This window comes from Sturnira hondurensis, unplaced genomic scaffold (assembly GCF_014824575.4).
Source record: "Sturnira hondurensis isolate 20B ecotype Veracruz unplaced genomic scaffold, ASM1482457v3 Scaffold0021795, whole genome shotgun sequence".
NCBI lineage: Eukaryota > Metazoa > Chordata > Mammalia > Chiroptera > Phyllostomidae > Sturnira > Sturnira hondurensis.
Genome location: NW_028094426.1, coordinates 3,232,892 through 3,250,128, shown reverse-complemented (window position 1 = coordinate 3,250,128; position 17,237 = coordinate 3,232,892). Strand labels below are relative to the sequence as shown.

Below are 17,237 nucleotides of genomic sequence, written 5' to 3'. Positions count from 1 at the left end.
ATAGCCTTTTCGGGGAATTATGGATAGTCTTCGCTGAGAGCCCTGCTACATTTGCCAAGCGGTGTGGTTCCCGAAAGGTCAGTGGTAACAGAATCTGAAACCATATCAATGAAGTGTTTGCCCAATGTTCATTTGTTAAGATCCAGTGGTCTATCCGTCAGGTCTCAGAACTGGTAGGAAATACATATAATATTAACAGATTTATTTGAAGAAACCGGCCAATGCAGTTGTGGAGTCTGATTAAGTGAGTCAAAACTCTGTAGGCTGGGCAGTCAGGGAGAGAAGATCACAAGCAGGCTGACCCCAGGGGTGAGCACAGGAAGGGTGACAGAGGAAAGGGGACTCACGCAGGTCTCGCTGCTATGTGGGACCTCTTCCCTGCTCCCTCATGGAGTCCTAAGGTCAGGCTCACCCAGCATAATCTCCCTTTTGATTAACTTTAAATCAAACAATTGAAGACTTAAATGACATCTGACAAATTCCTTCACAAGAGCACCCAGACTGGTGTTTGACTGAGTGACCAGAGGTGTGGGTGTGCAACAAAATGGCCACTGCTTCCTGCCGTCCTCTAACGCTCCCAAGAGAATGTGCTGTGGTCCACTCTAATTTTAATCTTTCCCCAAAGATATGTTTATTGATTTCACAGAGAGAGGAGGGGAGAGGGAGAGGGAGAAGGAGACAGGCATCGACGTGAGAAACAGAAACGCTGACCGGTTGCCTCCCTTAAGCTCCTTGACCAGGGATCAAACCTGCAATATTTTGGTGTCTGGGATGACATTCTAACCCACTGAGCCCTTGGGCCAGGCTATACAAACAAACAAACAAAAGAGAAAGAAAGAAAAAGAAAAAGTAAGGAAGAAAGGCAGCTAGTTCAGCTCACAATGCAAAACAATCTCACAGTTGCTCTTCCTTGAGACAACCCCAATACTTCAGTACGAAGAAGGGCTTCAAGTATCGTTGCTATTTTGTCACCCGGAATGTTAAAATGACAGTTCCTGAAGAGTCAAGGTTTAATAAAACTAATCATTGTTACTGCATCACCAAGAACATACTTAAGTAGAAGTGATACTGTTTTTATACTGTGACGCATGGTAATAAAGAATATGACTCCCTAGCAAAGGGTGGGTGTCAGAGTTGTACCTAGTACAAATGTCAACACACTGTGAAAAAATAATATCTTGATATTATTATGAAGACTCTTAAACTTGCAGTCTCTTGAAAGGGGAGTGTAGGGGTCTGTGAACCACATTATAAGAACTGCCAACTCGGAGAAACTTGTAAACAAGCACAGCAGCATACTAGGTAGAAGAATGCTCACAGGAGGAAACCACACAAGTGTCCCACAAAGACTGAATACACTCACACAATGGAATACTACTGACACGGAAAAACGTGTGAAGTGGTGGTACCTACCGCCCTCAGATCAAGGCAACCAGGGCCTCTGCCCTGAGCCTTCCACTTTGGATTGCCTCTCACCCCCAACCTCTTTCCAGCTGTGCCTGTTACCTTAAAGCAAGTAGTCAGCTGGACCCTGAGTTTCTTTTCTAGACCAAACTCCCAAGTACCTAGTTCTCTAGAATCCCAGCCCGGTGGCACCAGTCCCATTTTCAGGGGTGGAATGAGCCATCCTAGTTTCACCCCAAGAATAGACAGCACCACTGCTGTGCCCACACTTAAGTCCAAGGGAATGCAAAGGGTCTATGGTGGTCTGGGCATCTACGCATGTACGGGTGAGGCCCTTTGTGATACAGTATGGAGCAGGGGCAGGAAGAGCTGGAGCGGGTGGACCACTCTGCACTTCCGTCCCAGACCCCACAGATGCTAGGTTTGGTCCTGCAGAGACAGATCTTATGCAATACTGACCTTAACAGGCTCTCACACACAATGTAATTCCATTCACAAGAAGTTCAAAAAGAGGCAAAACTAAAGTATTAGAAATACATATACTCCAAAAAGAAAAGCAGGAAAAAAGTTATCACTAAAGGATAATGGTTGCCAGGAGATACAGGATGTATGATGTGAAAGGGGTACATGAAGGCTTCTGGGATGCTTCAGTGGTCTAGTTCTCTAGCTGGTTGAGCATTCATTCGTGAGCATTCATTCAATAGTACATGTTGTTCGCCCTAACAAATTATACTTTATTTCACTAAATATTTATTTCAACCAGAAAAAGAAGTGTCTGTTCTCATCTAATTTTCTTCTATATTCCCTACTCACAGTTCACAGTTCTCTCTTTCACTATTTAAAACCTCCACCTATTTATCTATGAAAAATACTTACAGAATTCAAAACCACATGTGGCTGTGGGTCTCAAAATAAAATGGATTCTAAAATTAATAGGGCTAATGAGTGGAAGAGAATGATGTTCAAAAAATTACTTACCTATTTATTTCTGAATTAAAAAGTACAACTATTATTCAACTTAAAAATCACACTGGCATTCAATAACCTGTGTCCGTATAAAGAACAGTTCTACCTATGGAAAAGCCTGAAACATCAATGTTTCAAACACAGTATGTGGGAAGAAAACCTTCGAAATAAAGTATTTGCCTAATTTTCTTAGTGGGTGTTTAAAAAGTAAGGAATTCTGAGGACAAGATCATGACGAGTTTGTTTACTATCCTGTCCTGAGCACTTTGCACAGTCCCGGCACATAGCAGACACCCATCATCCCTTTAGTGAGTGAAGAGGGAATGGTCTGAATATGACTCAGGGGAAAATACAGGGGCCCTGAGGTTCTCTGGAAATGGCAATCACACTTCCTAAATTCCTAATACTAATACTGTCCTAATATCTGACCTGTTAAACCTAAGTGCCAAAGTGACAAAGAGGTAACCAAATGCATCACTCTGTCTCCCCATTTATCACTGATACATGTCACGGACTATAGTTTGCAAAAATGGCCACACAATCTGTCAAGGCCCTCGTGATCTTCTATAACTATGATATTCCTCATCAAAAAGGGAAGTGCAGTCTATGGCCATACCACCCTGAACGCGCCCGATCTCATCTGATCTTGGAAGCTAAGAAGGGTTGGGCCTGGTTAGTACTTGGATGGGAAGAAGGGAAGTGTATGCCCTGGCTGGTGTAGCTCAGTGGATTGAGTGCAGGCCTGCAAAAACCAAAGAATTGTGGTTCGATTTCCAGTCAGGGCACATGCCTGGGTTGCAGGCCAGTTCCCAGCAGGGGACGCACGAGAGGCAACCATATGTTGATGTTTCTCTCCCTCTCTCCTTCCCTTCCCCTCTAAAGATAAATAAAATATTTTTTAAAAAGAGGGGAAGTATATATTTCCACTCTTTTGAATTTGGGCAGGCGTTTGTGACAACAGAGTATGGCCAAAGCAATGCTGTGATTGTAAGGCAAAGTCATAAAAAGCACAGAGCTTCCATCAGGGCTGAGTTGCTTGTAACACGCAGCTTTGGAGCACAAGTCACAGCGTCTAGCTATTCTATGGACACCATGCCGGAGTGACCACAGGGACAAAAAATGATGCCAAAAATGAAGGCCCAGCTTTTCAGCCACCACCTCTTTGAGGTTCCCCAGACATGTGAGTCAGGAAGCTTTTGAGCCACCTCCAATCCCAGCCACTATCTGAAGGCAACCACATAAGAGACAACAAGCAAGAACAACCAGCAGTCCTAGTCAATCACCAGAAACCTAAATTGCTGTTTCAAGCCATTAATTTTGTTACATTGCAATAGAATACTGATGTAATAACACACAAACCAGTTCTTAATGCAAAGTAGTCCCTGTGTTTATATTATGCAAGGAACACTAGTAATACAGATTTCAGGGGTTTTTCAAAAGATTTTATTTATTTATTTATCTTTAGAGGGGAAGGAGAGAGGGAGAGAAACATCAACATATGGTTGCCTTTCGTGCGCCCCCTGCTGGGAGTTGGCCTGCAGGGAACTGGCCTGCAACCCAGGCATGTGCCCTGACTGGGAATCGAACCGCAATCCTCTGGTTCGCAGACCTGTGCTCAATCCACTGAGCTACGCCAGCCAGGGCAGATTTCAGTTTTTATTTAATAAAGCTAACAGCAATTGAAGAGTTTGAAAAAACTACCCTTGTTACAAAATTCTAGATTGACAAAACTAATCAGCTCACTCAAAAAGATTTCCAGTGAATTTTGAAAACCAATGGCTATCAAAATCTTTTTATGACTTTCAAAAATGACATTAATACTTTCTCATTTACTTCCCATAAGGCAGTAGTTCTCAATACATGTAGTTCCAGGAGCATTAACACGACACAGGACAACTTGTTAGAAACCAGAACCTCTGAGGGTGGAGCCTGGATTCCGACAAAAGCTATTTGAGAATCACTGCCCTCGGCCTCGCCAGATTCCTCCTTTCAGGTTCATAAGCCTTTTATTTCATTTGTTCTCCCCTGTCCACGCCACATAGGTGATGGCAGCTATCATGCTTATTTTATAATGAATGAAGCTTAGACTAAATAACAAAAGAACTCACCCCAATTGGTACGTTTCAGACACAAAGATGGGAATGGAAGTCTAAATTCAACATTTAGTGGGCACATGGGGGCAGCGAATGTGTCCAATTATTTGAATTTATAATTTTGAACAAGCCCACTGAAGAGGCCTTTTTGTACTATCAGCATATACAGTCAGGGGTAACATTACAGTGGGTAGGAGCTCGGCATTCGAACCAACCCTGACTCCTCTCTTAATGCTACTTTTGAGCAGGAAAGTTAACTTTTCTGAATCTGCTTCCAAAATAGGTGATAATAATGCTTCAAGCATTAGTAATGATAGCTAATAACACTAGACATTCATTATGCACCAGGTACAGCTCTCTACGCTTAAATGAGTCACCATACCTTATTACAACACTGTGAGGCAGGTATTATCACACATCCACCTCGATATCATAGGTAAAGAAACTGGAAGCACACAGTGAGTAAATGCTTCCCAAGTCACGGAGGTCCCTGTGGAGCAACAGAGACAGAACTCGAGCCCAGAAAGTCTGAATCCAGAGCCACAGGTTTTCTCAGTTAAAATAAGAAAGTGCCCACCCAGTACAGGGCACATATCGGGAATTCAATAAAAAAAAGTAACATTACCATTATTGTTATAAATACTTACCATTACCATCTTTTAGTCCCTTAATAGGTAGACTGTTGTTTATCTCCAACATCCCAATATTCTGGGAAAGGTGTCCAACACATTACAAATAAGTCAAATAAAATCAGAGTCAAGAGAACAGAGACTGTGTTGTATATCTAAGTGTGAATCCTGAGAAGGACCAGAGAAACATCTCTAAATATTTAATATTTTATAGTTATAATTATTCCACTCATGCCTGAAGGATGGCATTTAATTACATGTCCCTTAACATGTGTAACTATGCATTACTGCTGATCATAAAAACAAGCAGTTAGCATGAAAATCTAACCATAATATTGTACTCAGTGGCTCCTCCTCAATTATTAGAAAACCCAGAAGATAAGTGACCTACTACACATTAAAAGTACAGGCTTTTGCCCTGGCTGGTGTAGCTCAGTGGATTGAGCACCGGCCTGCGAACCAGAGGATCGCGGTTCGATTCCCAATCAGGGCACATGCCTGGGTTGCAGGCCAGTTCCTGGCAGGGGACACATGATACATTGTGTATCCTCGGCAGAGGCAACCATACATTGATATTTCTCTCCCTCTCTCCTTCCCTTCCCCTCTAAAGATAAATAAATAAAATATTTTTTAAAAATTTTTAAAAAAGTACAGGCTTTTGATTGCTAATTTTCTTCCCAACTATCCTTCCTATTTGTTGTAAATGATTTTTTACTGACATTCTAAGAAGCTCAAGATTATCTAAAAAATTACTTCCTAAGACTTACTCATAAGGAGACTCTACAGGAAAAAATTTTAAAGACTTATTACTTCCTTGGGTACATATGGTCAGGACCACGCTGCCCAAAAGCTACTGTAGCAAGGGGAGACACTTGGTGCCCGCCATCAAGAACCACCACGTCACCAGCCTTCATTGCTGTGTGCTTACCTCCACTGCATAGTGCAAAGCCGACGAGCCAGGGTGCAAGGACAGGTTTTGAAAAGGCTTGATGTGTGGTTTCTCCCACCCAAACTCCGAGGACCACTCGATTGTCAACATGTGATCCGTGAAAACGGTTCCAAAAACCACATTATCTGGGTCTGGTTTCTCCTTTAAAGTGGTGGCTGGCGTGATTATTAGATCTTTAGCCTGGGGAAGAAAAATCAGCACCATTAAAGAAGAGCAACCGCACACCCACTGGCACAGAGGAAGAGTAAAAAAAAACCCATAAAATTTAAGTCACTGGCCATTAAAAATTAAAATTATTTGACTCTCTTGCTAGCCCCCAAACTTATTTACCTTCTAATTGGAGTGGTGTTTACCTTCTGACCACCTTCCCCCATCTCCCTACCCCCTACACCTCCACTTGACTTGCAAATGTTGGCACCTAACTTAGAAATTTAACCTTATGTGAGCCAGACCAATCGCGCCTGCACTCAGAATGTAGCCCGCTGTTTGAAATCTCAGCCAGGCACACTGCCTCTTAAAGGTCAGCACCAAAATCCAGTGCTATTTAGAAGCAGGGACAAAAGTAGCAGATGGGGCAAAATGAATCAGGAAAGAGAACACACCTCCTCCTTGTTACCATTGTATGGCCCACATTGAGCGCTTGGCAAAGAAGAAAGGAGTGTCTTCTGCAATAAAGACAGCAGCACCAGCAATAACTTGTTAAAATAAAGTGAATGTCGTTAAGAACTGAACACCTTGGTGATGGTTATACTTCAACTCCCCACCACCCCCAAAAATTGTTGGATAAGCCTTAAACCTCCCGGGGAAACTGTAGAAGCAATGAGCAGAGTGAAGCAACTGTTTTCCTCCTGGAACACAGAGAAGTGGAGAAGGAACACCAACATATGAATCCTCTGTTCTGTGCCAAGGAAACAATGAACAAAGGGAGCTCTTGCTGACAGAAAGATAGATAGAGCAATAGGACATAACCTCACACAGCAGCATTTCGCCAGCATTCCACGGAGCCAGCTTGCCCCTTGCAAATGACCAGCCACATGAACATTCAAATCCCAGGCAATCCCATCACTAACTTCTTCATAATCCTAGGAAGCGGACAAAAACCACAGGTGAAGGAGGTTTGGGGCCAGTTATAAAACACTAATCAGGCACAGGTTCAACCTGTTAAGAAGTTAGAAGGAAGGTCAAACTCCACTTCCTTTGACACACAGAAGTACCTATCTACCATCTGTATCGCCAAAATCGAACACAGAATTTCACTTTATATCATCAGCTTTTATTATTTTCAAATGATCTAACTACTTCTCATTAATAATTCCCTGTTTTACAGCTGCCTTATCATTTGATATATTATGAATGATAATCCATTTTAATTTTAGAATAATATTCAGGTTTAAATGTATTTAAAAACAACCAGAAAGCTCATTACAAATCTAAAATGGAACACAATATTTCCTCTAAAACTTGGTCCCTATTTCTGACATTCATATTCCTTTCTACTTCTTTACTTCTTAAACCTTAATTTATTGAACAAGAAGAGTAAGCCTGCTTATTATTTTACTTAAATTTTTGACTCTAAAAAAGGGAAAATGAAAAATATAAAATCTGCAACTACCACCCTGGCCACCACATTCCTTCCCACTTACTAGAGATGGCCTCCAAGAACAAACTCATTGTTTATTTTCCGGTATTTTCTTTGCATTGTTGTTACTTTCAAGGTCCCTTATCATTCTTATATTCTCACAGCCCTTGGTGCCCTACATTAGTCACTGAACTGAGACACTTGTCCTCTCTCAAGTATTTCTTGAGTAAGTCTGATGCTTCCACTTCTACTACCCCCTCAGGGGCAAATACCCTGTGTTTCTCCCCTGTTCAATGTCCACGAACAGTTTAAATGTCTGCAGATTCAAGTCCAAATATTTTAGCCCAACTAACTCCCTTTTTCCGTTGTACCTCTCACTGGTGTGCTGCCTAAGGCTTTTACGTATTGTTAACCAATGCATCCAGCCTCAAGTAAACCAAAACCTAACAGGGAGTTGCTTTTGTCGCATTAACAAGCCTGGGGGAGCCAGGCCTGGCAATAGGATTGTCAAGATGCTGACTCTCATGGCATTCTCCTCAGGGTCAAAAAAGGCTGCTGTAGAGGTAGCTTCAGTTTTAATGATCTGACCACAGTCTAAAGGAAAAGTGGAGAGTCCCTGGCCAGAGGGCTCAGTTGGTTGGAGCATCATTCCCACATAACAAAAAGTTGCCCATAGAACAAAAAGTTGCAAGTTCACTTTCAGTCAGGGCGTGTACAGGAGGCAACCAACAGATGTTTTCCTCTCTCATTCCCTTTCTCTCTCTAAAATCAATAAACATAACCTCAGGTAAAGGTTTTTAAAAACGCAAAATTGGAGAGGACAATACCAGACGTATTTGTTCCCTTTAACCACAAAGTAAAACTTTACCAGTATTTCCCTTACGCCTTATTGGTTAGAGATGTGTCAGATGGACCTCTCTAACTGCAGGGAAGGTGAGGAATGCAAGGTTGTCACCCAGGGTTGGTAGGTGAACTGCAATAAGGAACTTCTGTAATATGGAACAAGGAGAGCTGTATTTGGGGTACAATTAGCCCCATGCTAGAGAAGAGTACCCATCCTTAAGAATTCTTGTTCATATACCTTTGTGTAACATGGAAGGAAAAACAGAAGGACTAACACTTGACTACAGAAATCTCCCCCGACACACACACACACACACACACACACACACACACAGAGTTTTCCTCTCTGCCATTTCCTGCACTTGTAGCACTGGACGTGAGATGTCTCCAGTTTATCCAAACTCTTCTTTCTTCCTCCAGCAGTGAGTGTGGAAACTGTAGCACTCCATCTGGCTCAGTAATCTATTCTAGTATCCTCAGCTTTCAAACTACCTAGCATTAGCTTTCCTTACTCTTCATACTGCCCCTCCATATAGACAGCTCACCCTCCAGAAGGCTTGGTTTGGCTCCATCAAATCCTTTTAACTGATGTGAACAACTGGGAAATGGACGTCATGCTTCCTTATTGCACTGGCCTAACTCTCATTGAGCCCAGTAGCTATTATATGTATCATATATGTTTGTCTCAGTTCTAAATTTCACAGAACTTGGATTCATCTTCATGGTTACCTAGTGACATAAAAGACTGCTCCCGTTTTTATTTCTTAAAAATTGCACTGACTATGTTTCATAAAAGACCTTTTGATTGTTGCTTTTACAAACCCTGAAAGAACCAACATTAAGAACAGTCATCACCCGGTATATAATTTTTATTTTTCCGTACTTTCTCCTTAAAATACTTGTCGGCGACCCATATAAGCCGAGGCCCAGAAAGAGCAACTTAGTCCACGGCAAACCAGATATATTGAATAAGGTTTTTTTTATGCTCAATTTGGTGTCCTTGTAATAAGAACTTGCTAATACTAGTTAACTTTCTAGAAACTGAATATAAATTATATTACCAGGTACTAGCTCTATTTTAGTAAACCACTACAGTCTGCTGTAAGGCATGCAATTTCTTAACGGTGTGAATAGCAACCCTCTAATTCTCTGATTTGTGTGTATGGGTTGCCTCAGTGGCACTTTTTCAGAGCAATGTGCTATTTGGGGGCTTTGGAATTTCACCAAGAACTCCAGTTGTCCTTTCCTTGAAAAAAATTCCTGTCATTCTGGAAACTAAAAGTAACAGCTGTCAACCTGAGTTGAAAGAGAAATTACCCAACAATAATAAATTTAAACAATTAGATGTTACAGTTGAACGAAGCGGAAAAGGAAACAATATTAACTAACAGTGTGTGGTTGGTTTTGTGTAGGTACAAAATGCAGTTCTAAGGTAAAAATCATTGGCATAAAAGAAACAATTTTATAAACAATTTTAATGAGTGTTCTTTGAAAACTGATTCCTTTTTCTACATTTCCTTTCCAAGTATGGATAAAAAAGTAACTACTTGTAAAACCTCCTACCTAATTAATGTCTCCGTCCAATGCACCATATTCCCCGATGACTTCAAGTCAGAATGTTTTATACCATTGGTGTGCTTGTGGAAGAATCTGGAAGGCCACTAGGACTGGATTGTGAAATGACAAGAACTACTAACAAAAACAGGGCATATTAAAAAACAACAATTTCCTAACTCAAAACACATGCTTGGGTAATCTTTTGCTCTGAAATAGGGAAGCCGGTAGCAGGCTAGTACAACCTGGGGGAGAGCACCGGAGGACTGCACTAGCCAACGTTTGGGCGAGAGCTGCTGCTGCACACCGAATGTCGCATCTGCACGCCCTGCATAGGCCTCAACGCAAACTCTCAAAGCCTATCTCTGCATTACTACTGCATCAGAAAGTGCAGAATTTTGTTCCACAATAAGTGCTTTCTTTTTTGACTCTGTTTGAAAGGGTTAGGTGCTCTGTTATTGTCTTTTAGAGACAAAACTAATCAGGAGGTAGGAAGAGGAGAACATTGATTCGGAGCGCCGCATTCTGTGGAGATCTACAAAGCAGGGGGAATCGGAAGAAACAGACAGCTGATCTTTTCGAAACAAAGAAGACTGTGGAGTCCACGAAGAGACCCCACAAGACTCCTCAGTAATAAGGCATCTCATCGCTAGGCCTGTCGGAACACTGCACTCTCACTGCAAAATGACCATTTCACGATGGGGGAGGGGATGCAGTACAAAAACTATCCACTAGAGCCCCAAAAGGCAATTTAAAAGGTACAAATGGGGTGAATCAAGAAAGGGGCTTAAAAAATGGGTCAAAAGTAAAGATGGTCCTTTTTAAAATGCATCACTTTCTCTCAAAATTATCAATTTCATGTTTCACTTGCTTCATCACATATGCACTATGAATACAGCCACCATGCGAACACATTTTGATGGATAAATTCACGAGTATAAAATGTCAGTATGCCTCTCTCAACTAAAATCCAATAAACAGAAGTCTAAATTAACAAATAAAGACATTACTTACTTTGTGAATTCTTTGCTTTATAAAATAGTTACTCTGTGTATGAAAGTATAAAGAACGTACCCCTGGCAACGTACCCCTTGTAGCCAGGGGAGCAGCGGGCAGCAGCAAGTTGTCCTGGGCTAGCCCCCCGAACCTGTCTCCAAGGCCCCTTTTCCCTGACTTCTCAGTGAGCTGACAAGGGCCCCACCTAGAGTCTCTTCTGCTGCTGCGTCCATCCTAAGTTCTTGTTTCACTGTTCCCAGCTTTAATAAATGTACTTACTCTCCAAGAAAAAAGTATAAAGACCTTTTGGGAACAAATTTATTCATCTATATACCCTTTGAGTAATCTATTTACTGTATAAGACGCCCCTAGAGATGATCAAGTAAGAGTCCCTTTTATCTCATTCTTTCAAGGACCCATATCTCAAAATCAAAGTCCCCCAAAATGTATTAGCATTTAGTCTTAATAGAGAAAGCAGACTGACTGCAATGTTATAGAGGATATTCTCTTTAAAGGACCAATATGGACAAATAAAATCCACATACTTATTTTTATGAAGAAATTCCTATATTCCATTGTGTTTTGGTTTTTTTAAAATCCTGAATACAGGGACCTTATCTTGACTGTATCTTTGGATTTCCAATGTCTGACCCAGTCCCTGGTACATAGTAAAAGCCGGAGGAGGTGGCTGTAAAACTGATGGGTCAAGTTTCACTCCCTTTCCCAACCCTGCCAGGCATGAGATCATGAGGACACTCTGTGCTGTGGGTGACCACGGGCAGTGCCTGAAGCAGGCAGGCAGCAGGAGAGCGGAACCAGGCATTAAAAGCAGCAGCAAAAAGCCTCGGTGGCTGGGGAGGGGAGGCGGAGGTGAGAGATAGAGGTGGAGGTGATGATGACTACAGAGAAAATAATCCCTTACGTTTGTATTTTTATTGGTTTCAAAGTACTTTTTTACAAGATTCTTTTTTAAGTTGTTCCTCATTATTCTTCTGGGAAGTATGAGATTTAATATATAAAGCCATAATTCACTGGGAAAAGAAGAAAATTTTACTCTAAGATATTATTCAGTGCTGCTTAAAGAGAAAAACCACAAGTTGAACTTTTTGTACAAATGGAGTGAGGGTTATACTTATACAGGCAGATAAACCTTTAGGTGAATATTCATGAACTGATAACTTTCCAATAAATATTTAGGATGTATGAAATACCATAAGCAATTATTAACTGCTAGGTAGTTTTAGATGTGACCTATGTACTCCTGCTCCCCAAATTACTTTAAAAAGGCATGGCAACATGTCAAACTACTGTAGCCATGGCCAGTGTTGCTCGTCCTCCTATAAACGAAAAGGTTGTAGGTTTGATTCCCGGGCAGGGCACAGTCCCTGGTCAGGATCCAAGCACAGAAAGGAGGTAACTGATCCATGTTTCTCTCTCACATCAATGTTTCTCTCCTTCTCTCTCTTCCTCCCTTCTCCTCTCTCTCTAAAACCAATAAGCACACTCTCCAAGTGGGGATTTAAAAACAAAACAGAAAAACTATGTATAACCAGCACAGGGATGGTTATACAAATGCCAACAAGAAATGAATTTCTTCAGTTGAATGGTTTCACATCATCTCTGACACATAATTTACCTTTAAAGTTCTCACATCCGCACTGGATCCTGCTTCTCTGGCACACTCTTCCACGCATCCATTATTGCAGTCCTTAAAGAGGAATGAAACCCATTAATTAAGTCAAACCAGGTGGGGACCAGGGGCCTGGGGTGATCAATACCACTCACCATTATGACAGTGCACCCAAGCAAACAGGCGAAGGAGGCTGGAACACCCAGGCACAGCCCCACAGGAAAAGGTCCTGAGACTGATGTCCTTCACTTCCCACCCTGCCCCAGGTCGTGACTGCTTTTGTCTTCCACCGCTGGCTTGTGCCGACTGCTTAAAAATCCAGGTTAGCCCTACAGAGTCACGGTTCACCAGCAAAGAACAAGAAGGCAATTGTCTCCCTTATATCTGAGCAAATAGTCTAGTCCAGGGTTTTAAGCCATTTATAGAAAAAAATCTCCAGGGTGCGCTCAGCCTCGTGGTCTTGTCAATCTCTGGCGTACAATAGCGAGCCTGGAAAACGGATGGGGAGGAGAGTGCATGGTGTTCTCCCGGGCAGGGTCCCCCGATGCAGGCGCATGGACACCGAACACCAGAGGCTAAAGACAAAACTTCATGGAACTGGGGGTAATTTAAAAGATGCTTAAGGATACAATGGAAGAATGGCAAATTGGAGAAAGATGCAGATCTTTAAAAAAATTTTAATACAGCCTAATTTGCTAAGTAACTGCGGGAGACAGGGAAGACAGGGATCCAAGGAGGCAGAAGGCTGCGGGCAAAATATTTGGGGGTGGCAAAGGCACGCAGGACGCGGCTGTCAGTTCTGGCAGACCAGAAATCCCGCCCCCCTCCTTCTTCCCCAAAGCGGTTTCCATGGCGACTCTCACGTCCCTGGTGGGGGTGCTCTCTGCCTTTTGGGCACTGCGGGGCTTTAGACTTGGCCGGCGGGGCGATATGAGGCGGAGTTCCCAGGCTAGGACCCTAGATTTTGGGCAGGGCTGTGGTAAGAGGACACATCTCGGTGGAGGCAGAACGGGTGCAAGGCGAAGCAGAACCTTGCAGGCACGGGCGGCAATGCGCCTGGCCAGGCCCGCGTGCTACGAGACCCAGGCTCTAATCCACCACCCCCCCCCCCCCCGCCGCCGCCCCTTCCTCAAAGCCCGGGCTCAAGGGCTTGAAGTACCTGGCGGGCGAGGGTGGTGGCACGGGGCAGGCTGGCCATGGAGAGGCTCCGGGAGCTCCGGACTGCAGAGAACTGCTGCGGCGGCGCAGAGCGCGGCCAGGTGGGAAAGCAAGCAGCACCTACCGCACGGAGTCGGCTGCCACCGCCCCTGGCCCAACGCAAGGACGAGATGCAGGAAACCATGAAGCCCCTCCACCCTCTTGGTCCCTCTTGAGTCCGGGAAACCAAAGGCCTAGTCCCTGCCACCAGATGTCTGGGGCTGGGGCACAAGAGTGGGTGCCACCAGGGACCACCTTTCAGAGTGCAGGCACTTCGCTAGCCTGGAAACGCCCCTCGGCCAAAACAAAGGCAACATGGGGAGGGCGGGGGGAGGGGAATATATTTACATAGGGCATATTTTTTATTGACAAACCAACAAAAGGCAGTGCCCCACTCTGATGCCCTCCCCTCACCCCCTGGAGAGTGCCAGCCCCGCTTGGGCACTTGTGCTTGGGGTCTTGTCTGCCACCCACAGCCATGAGCAAACTAAGTCGAATTGTAACTCGGTGTTGCAGGGCCACCAGGCTTACATTCCCTAGGAGCGGTTTCTACCCACAGACCCTGATGCCACTTGGATCCACCTCTCCATCACTTTCAGACAAAATAGATCATCAACAACTCCCAATGAAACTGTTTTGGACAGTTTCCTGATACAGGCCTGTAATAGCAATATTTAAAAGCCGGGCTGGAAAAGGGATGTTTGAAATACTACTGGGACAGAAAGAGAAAAGAGGAATCGCAATGCCCGTTGAAAGGGCAAAGCCAGCCCCATGACTGCGACCTTGGGTCTGTGACCTCGTTAAGCACGACCGTCCTTTTACTCCTCCAAGCCTGTCCCCAGCACTGGAAGTTACTGGCACAAGAACAGAACCTCGCCCTACAGCCACAGGCAGAAGATAACATTGGAACAAACTGTAGCATCAACGCCCCACACAGGAGCTACGCCTCCCACTGTTTTTAATCCCATTATAACCCAAAGAAAGCTGAAGCCCCCACCCCTCAAGGCTGGTGCACGGCTCCACACCATACCCCTCTCCCTTCTCAGTGAGTGAATAAAATCTTTATCCTCTAACACTTTCTTCTCTTTGTGAATTCCTTCACAGCCAGTGTCACCGACCACCTTAACTTTTTGGTGGCCCATACCGGGACATTCTCTATTTCTCCCTCTCCTCCCGCTTCCTGAGACTTTGGACTAGAGGGGTAGTGGGCAGCGGAAGCTGGACCTGGGCCGACCCCCTAAGTCCTGCCTCTGTGAGGTTTGGAGAGAGGATTCTAAGCCTTCTCCACCTCTTTGGAGTCTTCGGACAGCCTCCTCCTCACCTGTCTTAATGGCCAGCCATTGGTAGGTCTCTCTGAATCTCGGATGAAAACTCCTATCAGAGGTGATAGCTATACCCTTGTCGCTTCGTAAACCCTGGTACTGAGTCTATCACTTTCACAGGGTTTCAACTGGGAGGGATCCCTCAAACCATCTCCCTGTTCATTTGGTCTACTCTCGGGGCCCAGGGACACCTGGCTCTGAGGCAGAACCTGTGTTCAGTCTGCTCTCAGACTCAAGGATGCTCAGCTCTGGCCACAGATCTCTGGGTCTTTTGAATTGGGGATGCCCTTCTCAAACCTCCCCGCACCTCCAATTGTTCTTGTCCCTGAGATACACTTCCCTTTTCTTTTCTGTAGTTCTCACCATGGGCAATATTCAAATACCCAACCTAAGGAATCCCCATTGGGTTGTGTACGTAAGAACTCAAAGGCTTCGGCCTCAAGCCCAAGTACTTGATCTTCTATTGCAACACAGCGTGACCTCAATACAAACTGCCTGACCAGGAAGTCAGGCCCATGAATGGATCGCTTAACTATAATATTATCCTCCAATTTGACTTGTACTGTCACTGCTCTGAGAAATGGTCAGAGGTTCCTTACATTCAGGCCTTTTTCAAACTCTCACCATCCTGATCACCGCACTTCCTGTCACGTGTTCTTATTACACCTACTTCCCTTCCTCCTCCATCTTCCCAAGATTCGGAAGACCTCTCCCTCTCTGCACCTCCTCCTCCATATCTCCTGTCATGTGACTCTTCATCACTCTTTTCATCTGCTCTCTCTACCCCTCAGACCTCTCTCCGTGCCCCCTCTTCTGATTGGGTTTCTCCTGGCCATACCAGTTCAGGCCATCTCTTTCAGAAACCTCCCAAGCCTGTGACCCAGTTCCCTCCCTGTGAGGTTGCTGGATTGGAGGGCGTCATTCCTTTTCAATGTCAGACCTCTCCCAAATGGAGGTCAGACTTGGCAGTTTTTTGGCAAATCCAGCTAAGACTACAAATCAGTCTGAGTATCTCACTCTGTCCTATGACCTCTCCTGGAGAGATACTCATATTATCTTTTCTACGTGAACCAATTTGGGAGGAGAAGTTGTGTTTGGCCCAAGGGATGGGAGTACGGGGCTGACCTAAATCGGAGGCAGCCTAATACTTACGCCTCCCGGCGCCACGGCCACCCCTGACCAGGACGCCGACTGGGAGGACCAAACTAAGTCCCTCGACTACAGTAAATGGAATCACATGCTCTCCTGCCTCACAAAGGGGATGAAGGGGCCACTCCTGGGCTTGTTAACTATGACGAGGTCATAAGCCTGCTAGGCAAATGGAGCCCGGATAGCAAAAGGGCCTGGCTTTGTCCCTTCACCTACTGTCTCCCCTGAGGTGTCTGCCTGAGGACTGAGGGCAAGGTCAGCCTAAATTATGAGCCTTCAAAAAGGCTTTTAAATAAGAATTGGTGAATCAGGCCAACTTGAACTGGGGAAGGGAGGAGGGCAGTTTATTCTGGGTAAAAGCAGGCACATCTGGTCTGGTTTTAGAATTGATTTTGCACAGCCCTAAAGATAATACAGCTGTCATTTTTATCAGAAAACAATATTCCCTTCCTCCTCCCCCAACCCTCTTTCATACAACGAACAGAAAAGCCTCTTTTACTGGGGTGGCGTTCTAAGCTACAAAGATCATGCAGCCAGGCAGCTCTCCCAGAAACCTAGTCTCTCTTTTTCTGAAATCCTCACCCACAGGACAAGATTAATGATATTAGAGAGGGAGGGAAAGAGGGAGGGAAAGAATGAGTAAAAGAAAAACATCTATCAGTTGCCTCTCAAATGCTACTGCCCCAGACCAGAGATGGAGCCAGCAACTTACCATATTTTTTGGACTATAAGATGCATCCCCCTGCCCCCCCACCCAAGCCGAAATTTGGGAGGAATAATGGTTGTTAACGCTACTGTTGAGTTCTGTTTACATTTACATTGGTGAACTATTATGTTATTAAACGTTTTACATTTTTTGCTTCAATTTTTTTCTTCTCCTTAAAACTTAGATGTGTCTTATGGTTCAAAAAAAGACAGGTAAGTAC

General features: G+C 44.1%; 1 protein-coding gene across 2 annotated transcripts in view; it reads right to left on the bottom strand.

Annotated features, from left to right (window-relative positions):
• The window catches only part of BCAT1 (branched chain amino acid transaminase 1), a 97,957-nt gene that overhangs the window by 49,184 nt on the left and 31,536 nt on the right, over nt 1-17,237 (bottom strand). Inside the window, exons 1-3 of one of the 2 annotated variants that reach the window (XM_037033937.1) lie at nt 12,799-13,386; nt 12,650-12,721; nt 6,021-6,221 (exon numbers count right to left, since the gene is read on the bottom strand). In XM_037033937.1, coding sequence (XP_036889832.1) covers nt 6,021-6,221; nt 12,650-12,721; nt 12,799-12,801 — 276 coding nt within the window. In that variant the 5' untranslated portion in view covers nt 12,802-13,386. Of the gene's footprint in view, nt 1-6,020; nt 6,222-12,649; nt 12,722-12,798; nt 13,387-17,237 lie in introns of those variants that run through there. The other variant, XM_037033936.1, reaches the window with a different exon arrangement.